The 12898-nt window shown below is 53.1% G+C and overlaps 1 protein-coding gene across 1 annotated transcript; it reads right to left on the minus strand.

The window, feature by feature from the left end:
* Window positions 1-23: 23 nt before the first annotated feature.
* Window positions 24-7748, minus strand: LOC133913366 (probable protein phosphatase 2C 34). Its single transcript, XM_062356497.1, has 4 exons — window positions 7268-7748; window positions 6818-7185; window positions 765-1001; window positions 24-663 (listed from the first exon to the last, which is right to left on the minus strand). The coding sequence occupies exons 1-4, from the start codon at window positions 7527-7529 to the stop codon at window positions 388-390; spliced, it is 1143 nt and encodes a 380-aa protein (XP_062212481.1). The 5' UTR covers window positions 7530-7748; the 3' UTR covers window positions 24-387.
* Window positions 7749-12898: the final 5150 nt, after the last annotated feature.

The raw sequence follows: 12898 nt of genomic DNA on the forward strand, positions 1-12898 counted from the left end.
AAAGGAAATTGACGCATCCCGTCTGCTGCAAAGAGTATATATTCTCAGTTCTCAATCTATGTTTCTGTGCGTAAGCAGCTCCACTTTCACACTTTCAGTTCGTAATCAACTATTTCACGGCATTGGGGTATGACATACTGCTTACATTAGCCTTCCCGCTCTAATGCACGGGTTTACTGTTGGTTGAGCATAATTCGACGAAAAAGAAACAAGAAATGCCGCGATTAGCCAACTACGCTGCATAAATCAAAACCAAATGAGCTGCTCCGGCATCAGAATGCGACGCACCCACACTATCTATGTACATCTCGAGTCCTTCCGATGACAATGCCGCTGCAGTTCGCTCACTCTGATCTGCAACTCTTGCAAGCCGTCCAGTCCAGTCCACTACCTGGAGCTCTTATAAGATTGCAAGGGCTCCGCAGAATGGTGGGTGTTGGAGGAGTAGATGTCGACCGGAACGCTGGTGCAGTTGCTGCTCGAGTCGATGACCCTGGTGTGGCGGCGCCCACGGTGGTGGTCGAGGTAGGCCACCACGACGCTAATGTCATCGTGGAAATGCCGCCTCACTCCCCTATCTATCGTCCTCAGATCACGGTACCTGACCTCTCTCTTCCTTGAGGCTTCCTTCAAGGCAGCCTTAACCAATCTGTTGGCTATTCCCTGCACAAATTTTGCATAAATTCGTCTCATTACACTGACCAACAAACTATCTGAACATTGATAGATACCTTGTAGTGACATGATCAGTTATGATAACTTACTGTTCTTGGATTCTTGAAGACAATTTGCACCGCAGCATCATCACTTAGGTGCTCCCAAAGACCGTCCGAAGCAAATATCAGAAACATGTCATTTGGTTTCAGCTTGTGAACTTGAACAGATGGTTCAGCGCTAAGAGCTGGTCTCTTCAATGCAATAGGGGGACCAATTTGGCGAAACAAGGGGTCCATGCTATACTCCGGTTTCTTCAAGTAAAAGTCACCAATAGATCTGGACACCTGACATTACAATCATCAAATATTAGATCATGTTACTTCTCATTGATATGCTTATGTGAAACTCTAATAGACATCATAAATTCACCAAAGACAGCAGCTGACCAAAATAGTAAGCTAACAAACAATATAAAATGACTCTCTCTTTGGTTTCTCTGTTGTACGCTAATGATCAAACAATATGTCCAAATTCGTTAATTATCCAAGACATATAGACTAGCTTATAACCAAAAGACATATGCAAAGGTTGTAATCCCATAATCCCACAATACTATGCAAAGTTGTAACTAAGAAAATTGCAGAATAAACACCACAAAGATATGAAGAGGTTACAATTTGTGTTTCAGTGTTCACAAAATGAGAAAAATCTTAATCTTACGTGTCATGTGGGGTCGGCAATACCAGCGGCGCAACAAGGGCCACGGCGCAACAGACGCCACCAACAGTGGCTAGGCGCCATTAGAGGAGATGCATGCAAGGGAAAGCTAGATTTAGGGAGTTTGTTTCCTTCAAATTAGCAGGCCAAGTGCCTATATTATGGCTGTACCAGGAGACCTTTGGGATTAAGAAATAACAACCTATTTCCTGATCTCTCTCTTCTCTCTTAATCTCACCCCCTTCACTATTGCACGCTCCGGCGAACAGCCGGGCGCTCCTGCCGGCCCAGGCTACGAGCTACGTAGCCGGGGTCCTGCTGTCTTGGGCGCCAACGCCCTTGACAACCTGGTATCAGCTTCTAGGCGATCCTCGTCAACCTCCACTCCACCACTCCACCCCACCGCGCCACCTTCGCCCACATCCTCAACATCCTCAATGGCCGACCCCACCTTGGCGGACCTCGCGACGCTCATCCGCAACCTGACCACGACGGTGACCACGCTCCAGGCCAAGGTCGACACGCTCCAGCAGGAGCGCCCGCCAGGCCCCTCGTCGTCGGGCACCGGCACGCCGGTCACTGACGAACACCACAATGATCGCCCCCCGCGGTTCCAGAAGCTGGATTTCCCCAAGTACGATGGCAAGTCCGATCCCCTCGCCTTCATCAATCAGTGCGAATCCTACTTCCACCAGCAGCGCATCGTGGAAGAGGAGAAGGTGTGGATGGCCTCCTACAACTTGAAGGACGCCGCCCAGTTGTGGTTCATCCAAGTCCAACGCGAGGAGGGCAACCTGCCGTGGCGCCGCTTCACCGACCTCCTCCACCTTCGCTTCGGGCCACCCCTCCGATCCAATCCCCTCGGGGAATTGCTGGCCTGCAAGCGCACCGGGACCGTCGTCGACTACCAAGATCGGTTCGAGGCGCTGCTGCCACGCGCAGGCTACCTCACGGAGACACAGAAGGTACAGATCTTCACCGCCGGTCTCCAGCCGCCCCTCAGCCTCGACGTCGAGATCCACAACCCGCAGTCCCTCGCCGTCGCCATGAGCCTCGCCCGCAAACTGGAGCTCCGCGATCAGTGCGCCGGGATCACCGCGCCACCCGCCCGACATCACCAGCGGGGACTTCTTCCGGTGCCCACGTCCCGCCTGGCGTTGCCCGCGCCCCCGCCACCGGCCGCCCCAACGTCAACTACGGCGATCGTGGAAGGGCGACCCGTGAAGCGGCTCTCACAGACCGAGATGGAGGAGCACCGTCGCCTCGGCCTCTGTTTCAACTGCAACGAGAAGTTCGGGCGCGGCCACAATCGCGTTTGCCAGCGCCTCTTCCTCCTCGACTTGGCGCAAGACGACGACGAGGAGGGCTCCGAGGCGGACGGATCGGCCACCGACGAACCGCACATCTCGGTCCACGCCATCGCGGGTGTCCGCACAAGCGAGACGATCCAAGTGCGCATTCAGATCGGCGGCGCCTCCCTCCTCGCGCTCCTCGACTCCGGCTCCACGCACAACTTCATCGCCGAGGAGGCTGCCACCCTCACCTCGCTCCGCCTCCTTCCCAAGGGCGGGACACAGGTCACGGTGGCGAATGGCGAACGCGTTCCGTGCCCCGGCGTGTACCAAGGCGCGACGTTCTCCATCGGCGAGGAGCCTTTCACTGGGGATTTCTTCGCCCTCCCCCTCGCCGGCTACGACGTCGTGCTAGGGACGCAGTGGCTCGCGTCGCTTGGGCCGATCCTGTGGGATTTCGCCTCCCTCACCATGTCCTTCTGGCACCGCGATCACCGGGTGCGCTGGCAAGGCGTTGCCGGACCGCCGGGACCCTCCCTCAAGGTGTTAGCCAACGACGACCTCCTCCTCGCCATACTGGATGAGCTCGCCGCAGTTTTCACCGAACCAACGGGTATGCCACCTCCACGCTCTTGTGACCATGGCATTACCCTCGTCCCAGGGTCGCCACCGGTGGTCGTCCGCCCCTACCGCTACCCGGCCGCGCACAAGGATGAACTGGAACGCCAGTGCGCCTCCATGCTGGCTCAAGGCATCATCCGAAGGAGCTCCTCGGCGTTCTCCTCCCCGGTGCTGCTCGTGAAGAAGCCCGATGGCTCTTGGCGCTTCTGCGTCGACTATCGCGCGCTGAACGCCATCACCATCAAGGACGCCTACCCAATCCCGGTGGTCGACGAACTCCTCGACGAGCTGCACGGCGCCCGATTCTACACCAAGCTGGACCTGCGTTCGGGCTATCATCAAATCCGGATGCGCGCCGAGGACGTCGCCAAGACCGCTTTCCGCACCCACGACGGCCTCTACGAGTTCCTCGTCATGCCGTTCGGGCTGTGCAACGCCCCGGCCACGTTCCAGGCGCTCATGAACGACGTTCTGCGCCCGTTCCTTCGTCGCTTCGTCCTCGTCTTCTTCGACGACATCCTCATCTACAGCGACTCCTGGGCAGAGCACCTACAGCATGTGCGCGCCGTCCTCACCGTCCTCCACCAGCACCAGCTCTTCGTCAAGCGGTCCAAATGCGCGTTCGGAGTCGACTCCATCTCGTACCTGGGCCACATCATCTCGGCCGCCGGCGTCGCCATGGATCCGGCCAAAGTCCAGGCCGTCGCGGATTGGCCGGCCCCAAAATCCGCACGGGCGGTGCGCGGTTTCCTCGGGCTAGCTGGGTACTACCGCAAGTTCGTCAAGGAGTTCGGCACAATCGCCGCTCCCCTCACAGCCCTCCTCCGCAAGGAGGGGTTCACCTGGAACGCAGAGGCCGCGGCGGCCTTCGACGCGCTCAAGACCGCAGTCACCACGGCGCCAGTCCTCGCGCTGCCGGACTTCGCGCAGCCTTTCATCGTCGAGTGCGACGCTTCGACCTACGGGTTCGGCGCGGTCCTCCTGCAGAGCCAACACCCCGTAGCATTCTTCAGCCGGCCCGTTGCACCACGACACCGCTCCCTGGCAGCCTACGAGCGCGAGCTGATCGGCCTCGTCATCGCCGTGCGTCACTGGCGCCCATACCTCTGGGGCCGCCGATTCCTGGTAAGGACGGATCACTTCAGCCTCAAATTTTTGTTGGATCAGCGCCTGGCAACAATCCCGCAACACCACTGGGTGGGCAAGCTCCTCGGCTTCGACTTCACGGTGGAGTACAAGGCCGGGAACACCAATACGGTGGCCGACGCCCTGTCCCGACGCGACACCGATGACATGGCCATCCTCGCCATCTCTGGCCCCCGCTTCGACTTCATCGACCGCCTCCGCCAGGCGCACGACGTGGATCCAGAGCTGGTGGCGCTCCGGGAGGGGATCAGGGACGGCCAACGCACGGCCCCGTGGTCCCTCATCGACGACCTCGTGGCGTTCAGGGGCCACCTCTACATCCCGCCGTCGTCACCACTCCTCCACGAGATGATCACGGCCGTGCACGATGACGGCCACGAGGGCGTCCAGCGCACCCTCCACCGTCTGCGCCGCGACTTCCACTCGCCCAATCTCCGCACGGCCGTCCAAGACTACGTCCGCTCGTGCTCCACGTGCCAGCGCTACAAGTCCGAGCATCTGAGCCCGGCGGGCCTTCTCCTGCCGCTGCCCGTGCCCACGGCGGTCTGGACCGACATCGGGCTCGACTTCATCGAGGCGCTGCCGCGCGTGGGGGGGAAGTCCGTCCTCCTCACGGTGGTGGACCGTTTCAGCAAGTACTGCCACTTCATCCCCCTCGCACACCCGTACACAGCGGAGTCGGTGGCCCAAGTCTTCTTCGCCGAGATTGTCCGCCTCCATGGGGTACCGCAGTCCATGGTCTTGGATCGGGACCCTGTGTTCACCTCGGCGTTCTGGCGTGAGCTCATGCGCCTCACCGGCACCAAGCTGCACATGACGTCGGCCTTTCATCCCCAGTCCGACGGGCAGACGGAGGCCGCCAATAAGGTCATCGTCATGTACCTGCGTTGCCTCACCGGAGATCGTCCCCGACAGTGGCTTCGCTGGCTTCCCTGGGCAGAGTACGTCTACAACACCGCCTACCAGACGGCGCTTCGCGACACTCCGTTCCGCGTCGTCTACGGCCGCGATCCACCCACCATCCGCTCATATGAGCCCGGCGAAACGCGGGTGGCCGCGGTGGCCAAGAACATGGCGGACCGGGATGAATTCCTCGCCGACGTCCGCTATCGCCTCGAACAAGCACAAGCCGTGTACAAACGCCACTACGACAAGCATCACCGCGAGGTACGCTATGATGTTGGTGATTGGGTCTGGCTCCGTCTCCGCCACCGCGCCACAGCTTCCCTCCAAGCGGGGACGAAGGGGAAGCTCAAACCCCGCTTCTACGGGCCGTACCGCATTGCTGCCGTCATCAACGACGTCGCCTACCGCCTCGACCTGCCTCCCCGCGCCCGCCTCCACGACGTGTTCCACGTCGGCCTCTTGAAAAAGTTCGTTGGCACCCCACCGTCGACCCCTCCAGCCCTGCCTCCCGTTCACAACGGCGCAGCCGTTCCGGAGCCAGAGCGCGTGACCCGTTCTCGCCTCGCCAGGGGCGTCCGTCAGCTCCTAGTCTACTGGAAGGGTGAACCAGCGTCTGCCGCTTCCTGGGAAGACGTCGACAGCTTCATCGACCGCTATCCCCGCTTCCAGCTCGAGGACGAGCTGCTTCTCCAGGGGGGGAGAGATGTCATGTGGGGTCGGCAATACCAGCGGCGCAACAAGGGCCACGGCGCAACAGACGCCACCAACAGTGGCTAGGCGCCATTAGAGGAGATGCATGCAAGGGAAAGCTAGATTTAGGGAGTTTGTTTCCTTCAAATTAGCAGGCCAAGTGCCTATATTATGGCTGTACCAGGAGACCTTTGGGATTAAGAAATAACAACCTATTTCCTGATCTCTCTCTTCTCTCTTAATCTCACCCCCTTCACTATTGCATGCTCCGGCGAACAGCCGGGCGCTCCTGCCGGCCCAGGCTACGAGCTACGTAGCCGGGGTCCTGCTGTCTTGGGCGCCAACGCCCTTGACATTACGTGTGTCCTAAAAACATGTGAAAGGTTTTTCCTTTGTGTAAGTTTCCATTTCTGCCATAGTGAAATCTTTAACCCCTAATAGAATCATCAAATGCATAGCAATCTAACAAATACAAAGTTTTCAGAGCAGGTAACGGAAGGAGCAGCAAATTCTGGCTTGCTACCTGAAAATTCAGTAAAAGATTGAGGAGGTAGCTTAATTTTAGAGTTTAGGGCTCAACCTGACTTTTAGCTATAAATTAGGTAACTATTACAGACTTACAGTGCTTCTATGTCATATTTAAACGTGCAAACAACTAACCAAAATTCTAACGCACCCACACCAACAAGCAACCCAAAGGTGCATCACCAAGCAGCAATCTTTGTCCCCAAATCCTCACGGAGATGGATCAAATCACTCAAGGGGGATGGTTCACTGATCGCTCTCACCTGAATTATCCCCTTCACCCTCCAGGCCCCTTTGGTGTGCAACACGATCTGGGCGTCGTCGGGGTTGAGCGCGGCGAGCTCCCGCCGCACCTCCTCGGACGCCGCGTTGTGCTCGCTCGAGAGCCGCTCAGCGACGGCCACCCCGCCCCCGACCACTCGGCGGCCGAGTACGGCGCGGGAGTCGCCGAGGTTGGCCACGTACAGCGTGTCCCCAGAGATGGCTCCGAGCAGGCAGCAGGAACCCACGGCGGCCATCCGCGGCCGCTTCGGCCACACCTGCCTCACCTGCTGATGGAACTCCTCCTCCGCCGCGCCGAACGCCCTCCGGATCACCTCCGTGCTCATGCCCCCTTGCTCCATCGCGAAGCCTGCCACAAGAATCGCAGAATTAGCACCGCACGCACAACACGACACGAGACCCGGCCAGCAACGGAGAAGGCGGATGCTCACGTTCGACATGGGGGAAGAGGCGGGACCGGAGGAATCGGGACGCGTCGGGCCCACCGTGGCCGTCGTAGACGCCGACGAGCGTGGTGGACGGGGAGGCCAGCACCTGCGCCTGGTCCTCCATGGTCACGTTGGCCTGCGCCGCGGCCATCGAGAACTCCCCTGCCGCGTGCGGCCGCAGCTCTGTCTCCCACAGCATCCCGTCCGCCGCCGCCGCCGCCCCCGGCGGCCAGAGCCCGCAGCACCTCGCCACGGCCCTCAACATCTCTCCTCACCAACCACAAAAATAAAAAAATCCAACCTTTCCTCGTCACCACACACGCGCAAGACGACTACCTCTGCTGCTTCTTGGCTTCCGTCCTCTAGCTAGTCGAATTAGTTGTTTGGAATCGGAAATGGGGAATTGTTCCGGAGGGGTTGGGTTAAGTAGCAGCATAAGGCGCTTTGGTGCGGGGAATGCGCGTGGGTGGGGAGGGCGCCGGCCGCCGAGTGCCCATTTAGAGAGCCTAGCTTCAACGATGTTTGACCATTTGTAATGTTCAGAATCTTTTTACGATAGTATTTTCTCTCTCTACAGTACTCTAATGATTTTTTTTATAATTCTGGTTACGAAAGGATTTTTAAGGTTATTTTTTACAGATATGATTATCTTTTTTTTTTTTACGATTTTTTTCAAAGAAAAACTATTGGAGATAAGAGAAAATAAAGAGAATGTGAATAAGGAAGGGAATCAGAAAGAGAATGAAATAAAGAGAATATGATTGGAGATGGTCTTAGATTCATTTGAGTCGGGTTATATATAGATACTATTATTTATTTAGTTGACTATATATATTTTTTCTGATTAAGAAAATATTATATTTGATTGCTCATATAGTATATGTTGTATAGGATTTAAATTAAAAAAATAAGTGGTAACATTATGTTTATTTTACATAAATACATTATATAGTATTTAATTTATCATATTAATTCTTAATCAATTTAAAATATACTAATATAAATTAATAATCACTAATTATATACTAAAATTATCACTGTTGCAGCATGATCCAGAAGACAGGCTGCAACAGTAATTTTGCATCCACTCGTTCAGACTCCTGCTCGCGTGCAGCCATCCAAACAGTCTGGAGCTACATCCGGAGATGCAAGCCAGAGCTAGTGCAAACTACCAAATATGCCGAAATAAGTTTGGATGATTAGATATGTTGTTCTTGGAAAAAAAATCTTTGAGCACCTGTGTGCGGTTTGTTTCACCTTCGCTCGACGCAGCGCCGGCGAGTCGCATGACTCGCGTACCGCCCGAGCAATCGCTCGGTCTCTACCCAGGAATCGTTGGTTCCAGACAGGTGTGTGCATGCTGCGTGGACCAGGTTTTGGTGATAGGTAATTGTTGCGTCTATCGCTGTAATTTCATCCTCTTTTTCTTCGAACTGTGAGTGTATCTGATTCGCGTCTTCAAGTTTAGACCCGTTATTAGGAGAACGAGAATACTCCATTTCCTGGTTCATGTAGGGATTGAATTGTTTCATCAATTCGTTTTGTGAATCCTCAATGTTTATGGTCTAAACATGCCTTTAATGATTTGTTGGCACTGTACTTGGTTTGAAATCTAAGTGTCGTGCACCACGTCGTTGTGGCGATATCGCAACAAGGACAGTACCACGTGGTTGTACACAAACCAAGGTGCGTGATAGCTCGTAAGTCGTAATACTCCCAGTACGAGTAGCTTGGACGGCGGCCACATATGGCTGTAACGGTGGCCACATACTACATGAGGGCATGGGGCAGGGGCAGCGGCAGCGGCAGCGGCGGGGCATGCATAGTAGAACGGTGGACTCTGACACTCTGTGGTGATAGCTAGACGTCGGAAGAAAAAAAAAAATCTCCGGATGCGTGGTGCAAAGGAAGAATGGATGATTTGCTATCGAAAACTTGAGCCACTTTGATTACAATCTTATCAAAATCAATAATAAATAGGCTTCTCTGTGTCTATGACCATGAGACCGGATGGTAAATACGAAACTCATTTTTAACGGTGACAAATTGCCAATTGCCCCTAGTGCAAAACCATATTTCTACTGCACAATTTAGGGGTTGATTGGCTGTCTGCATAGGAGAATCTTGGTCGAGTGAATATATATAATCTTAGAGATGCCTGTTTAGTTGTTTATATATATTATTTTAATCTAGTCTGATGGATATAAATGTATGTTCATAAATTGGCTTGTGCATATGTTCATGCAGGTTGGTCCACATGTCAATGTCAGAAGTCATTTTTATACAAACAACCAATCATAATCTTAAATTTTGCATCTACTCATACAGCCTTATATTTGATTAATCAAAACAGAAACTCAGCTTAGCCTATCTCGATAAATACGATTAAACAAACCCTCTTCTTTTCAATAAATATGGCTTACTCAACTTGCTTCCTATCATCATGCAAATACAGTCCACTTAGGCGAGACCCATATGAACAACCAATCACACTTTTAACTTTCCTCAGCTGAGCGCAATTTACTTTCCTCGGTTGAGCACAGTTTACTTTCTTGAGCGCATGCAGGTCCATGCACATTGGCAGATCCAGAAATAAGAATTAGGAGGCTCAACCTCTTCTTCCTCATTCTCCTCTTTTTGTCTCTTTTTCTTCCTCATTCTCTTCTCTTCTTCTTCTTTCATATTAAAAAAATTATAGGACTTAGGAGATTCTCAAGTGTGCCTGGAAATAGAGGGCTTAAGCCCCCTTGCCCTCTAATGGATGTGTCCATTTCCATACAGATCCTGAGTCAGGTGATGCACTGCCAGGGCAACATGTGAAACGCACATTGTGCGTTGCCCGCGCCCAGCGACATTTGTGTGGGCCTTGGCAATGAGATTGACGAGGAAGAGCTTGGTGGCGATCGTGGGGAGAGGGGAGAGCAAGCAAGGCACCCATTGCGCTTGTTGTCAAAGTCATCCATGTCATGCTCGGGTCGCCTCTTGTCGCAGGAGAGCACCTCGGATTGCCGATTTGGAGCTTGCTATCTGGCGGCGGCGCTTGAACTATTGTCTCGGCTGCGCATGGTTCAAGGAACTCCCTTGTATTCCAGAAGCTCGCTTGCCTTGCTCGCTCGGCTCGAATTCATTGAACTTTGGCATTTCGATCTTTGAGATGTACGCATGTGCACACATAGTGGGCATCCGGGGCATGCTGCATGAGAATAGATTTTTACACACTTCTAGAGGATATTTTCCCTAGACCCCAATTAGTTAGGGTGCAAATTAGTTAAATTAGGGATATACACCTATCTTCTTTAGTTCAATCAATTATATTAATTTTTTAAAAAATTACTCATTTTAAAAAAATAATATTATCAGTTAAACTATAGAGGATCTATAAATACATTTTAAGGTCATCAATTTATATCCTACCGACCAGGATCACATCCACAAAATAACGTGGAGTAAACACCGTGGATCGGAGAAACTGTGACTGATACAAGCACGTACGTCGCGATTCAGGAAACGTATCAGCTGGCTAATCTAGCACGCAGAAGTATTAAGTGATGCGATTAATCTTCCACAAAACCTGTGATCCCGGAACAGCTGTGATGATAAGTGGACTCTCTTGCGCGCCGCCTGATGGGTAGGCGAGCCGCGAGCGGCGGGCTGACCGCAGATATTCGGGAGACAGCTGTTGCGTGCCGATGGCCGATGGCTTCTAGAAAAACGGAACCGCAAGACAGCAACGTGACGGGAGGATGTGCCGCGTGACGGCGGCCATGAACCGAGAACCGGTGGGCTTCCAGCAGTCGGCCGCTCTATCCATACGTGCGAATTCGCAGTTCCACATTCTGGAAACCGGGCCGGCGTCGCCATATGGACAGGGAGCGCGCGCACAACTTGGCCTTGAAGATGACGAGCATGTCTTAGCCGAACACGTGAGAACGGGGCAAGTGCTTGCACCGTTCTGCTCCGTGTGCGGCCGTGTTCGGTGAACCAACCTTCTTGGCCTTTGGAAAGACCGCACCGGACAGCGACGGTTTCGACTTTCTTTTCTTTTTTTGAAAGACGGTTTGGACTTTCGATCGAGAAAGTCCTAGAACTTGACTAGTACTAGCCTGGCACCACGGGGAGGTCTGCTGCCACTGGTCCACTACTCCTAGTTGTGGCCGAGTGGATGTTGTTCCGTGTCGCTTCCAACGACGTCCAAGGAATGATGGGGCACCGTGGCCGACGATCCGGTTGCGTGTGGAAACAAGGGCGACGCCGCGGTGGTGTGGAGAACATGGGAACGACGTTTCTGACTTGTGAGCAGTGCGCACTTGCCGGGTGGTCTGTAGGTGGCTCACGAGAACGCAAACGGGTCACCAGAGTCGTAGAGACAGAACGGGGCACGATCCTTTCCTGCTTCAGATAAAGCAAGATGCGAGAAGCAAGAGCCGGTTTTTTCATGCTCGGCCAAGCTCAAGTTTGCCATGGAAACATGCTCGTTTTTTTTAGTTGCTGCAGGTAGCGATCGCGGAGAGGGAAAAAAAGGGCTTGCCCGGGCGCCATCCAATCGTGCGTTTGGACTGCTCGCGTCAAAGAAGGCTGTAAATTACGGAAAATCAGTTCGAGAACAATGACATGCACCTCACGTCTTCAACGAGCCTAATCACAGGGCAACCCCATGCACTCGCGACTTTTCCAACTTTGAAGTGAATCTTCAAACTACACTGACCCCTGGAAGAATGATAGTACCAGTACTACTGGTAAGTGACAGCGGCTGTTTGATGCGAATATCACATCCGGTCAGCAGTAGGCACTGGAGCCGCATCTCAGCAGTAGGCTACGTGGTGCATGTATACAAAGTGCGATTGTCAGGAAAGCCAAATTTTCACGGGAGTTCGCTTTCGGTGACCGCAAACGACGCGCATCAAGTAGTTTGAAACGATCGCAAAGAACGGCGTGCGTGGCAATGTGACAGCAACGGTAGTGCCACGTGGCTAGTAGCTAGGAGGAGCAGCTTGGACGGCGGTGCATGGCTGGTGATAACTGTGGACACATGTATAGTGGGTAAAATAGCGCTTTCAAATTTAATTTAATTTAATTTAATTTTTAATAAAACATGAATAATAACATATACAGATAATTAATATCGATTAGGACTCGACTAGTTCTGATGAGTCTCGATTAGATTCGACTAGTACTCGAGTAGGATTCGATTAGATAGCAGTATACGTACCTGATGTTGACATGTGATGTAGATGCCCCCTGATGTCGAAACAGTAGACGATGGCGACGATGATGAAGTAATCGAAGTAAATCACGACGATGCAGAGAAAGCAGATCGTGAGCAGTCACGACGAGTCGCTTACCAAAAACCACAATCGCTCTCACCTAGTGTAGATTCCAAGAGCGATGGATTCCAGAGACCTATTATCTCATTCTTTGGTGCACGCCGGCACAGTAGGATGGAGTAGACTACGTGTGACGGTACATCAGAGAGAAATTGATAAAACTCTATTTGCGTATATTCTATGTGGCAGGGGCTCACAGATATATATAAAGGGAGGATTGTGCGGTTGAGGCGCGTCACGATCAGACTCTGTTACATGTTATGATCAGACTCTTAACCGATATGATTTTCATATAGTTATCTGTTCGCCC

This window comes from Phragmites australis, chromosome 3 (assembly GCF_958298935.1).
Source record: "Phragmites australis chromosome 3, lpPhrAust1.1, whole genome shotgun sequence".
Taxonomy (NCBI): domain Eukaryota; kingdom Viridiplantae; phylum Streptophyta; class Magnoliopsida; order Poales; family Poaceae; genus Phragmites; species Phragmites australis.

What these genes read in the sequence shown, in the direction of transcription:
- LOC133913366 (XM_062356497.1), bottom strand. Translation starts at nt 7,529, where the DNA reads ATGTTGAGGGCCGTGGCGAGGTGCTGCGGGCTCTGGCCGCCGGGGGCG. An exon ending in CCTCTTCCCCCATGTCGAAC is followed by an intron (nt 7,186 to 7,267) that starts GTGAGCATCCGC and finishes TTCTTGTGGCAG; the next exon opens with GCTTCGCGATGGAGCAAGGG. An exon ending in TCTTCAAGAATCCAAGAACA is followed by an intron (nt 664 to 764) that starts GTAAGTTATCAT and finishes AAATTTGTGCAG; the next exon opens with GGAATAGCCAACAGATTGGT.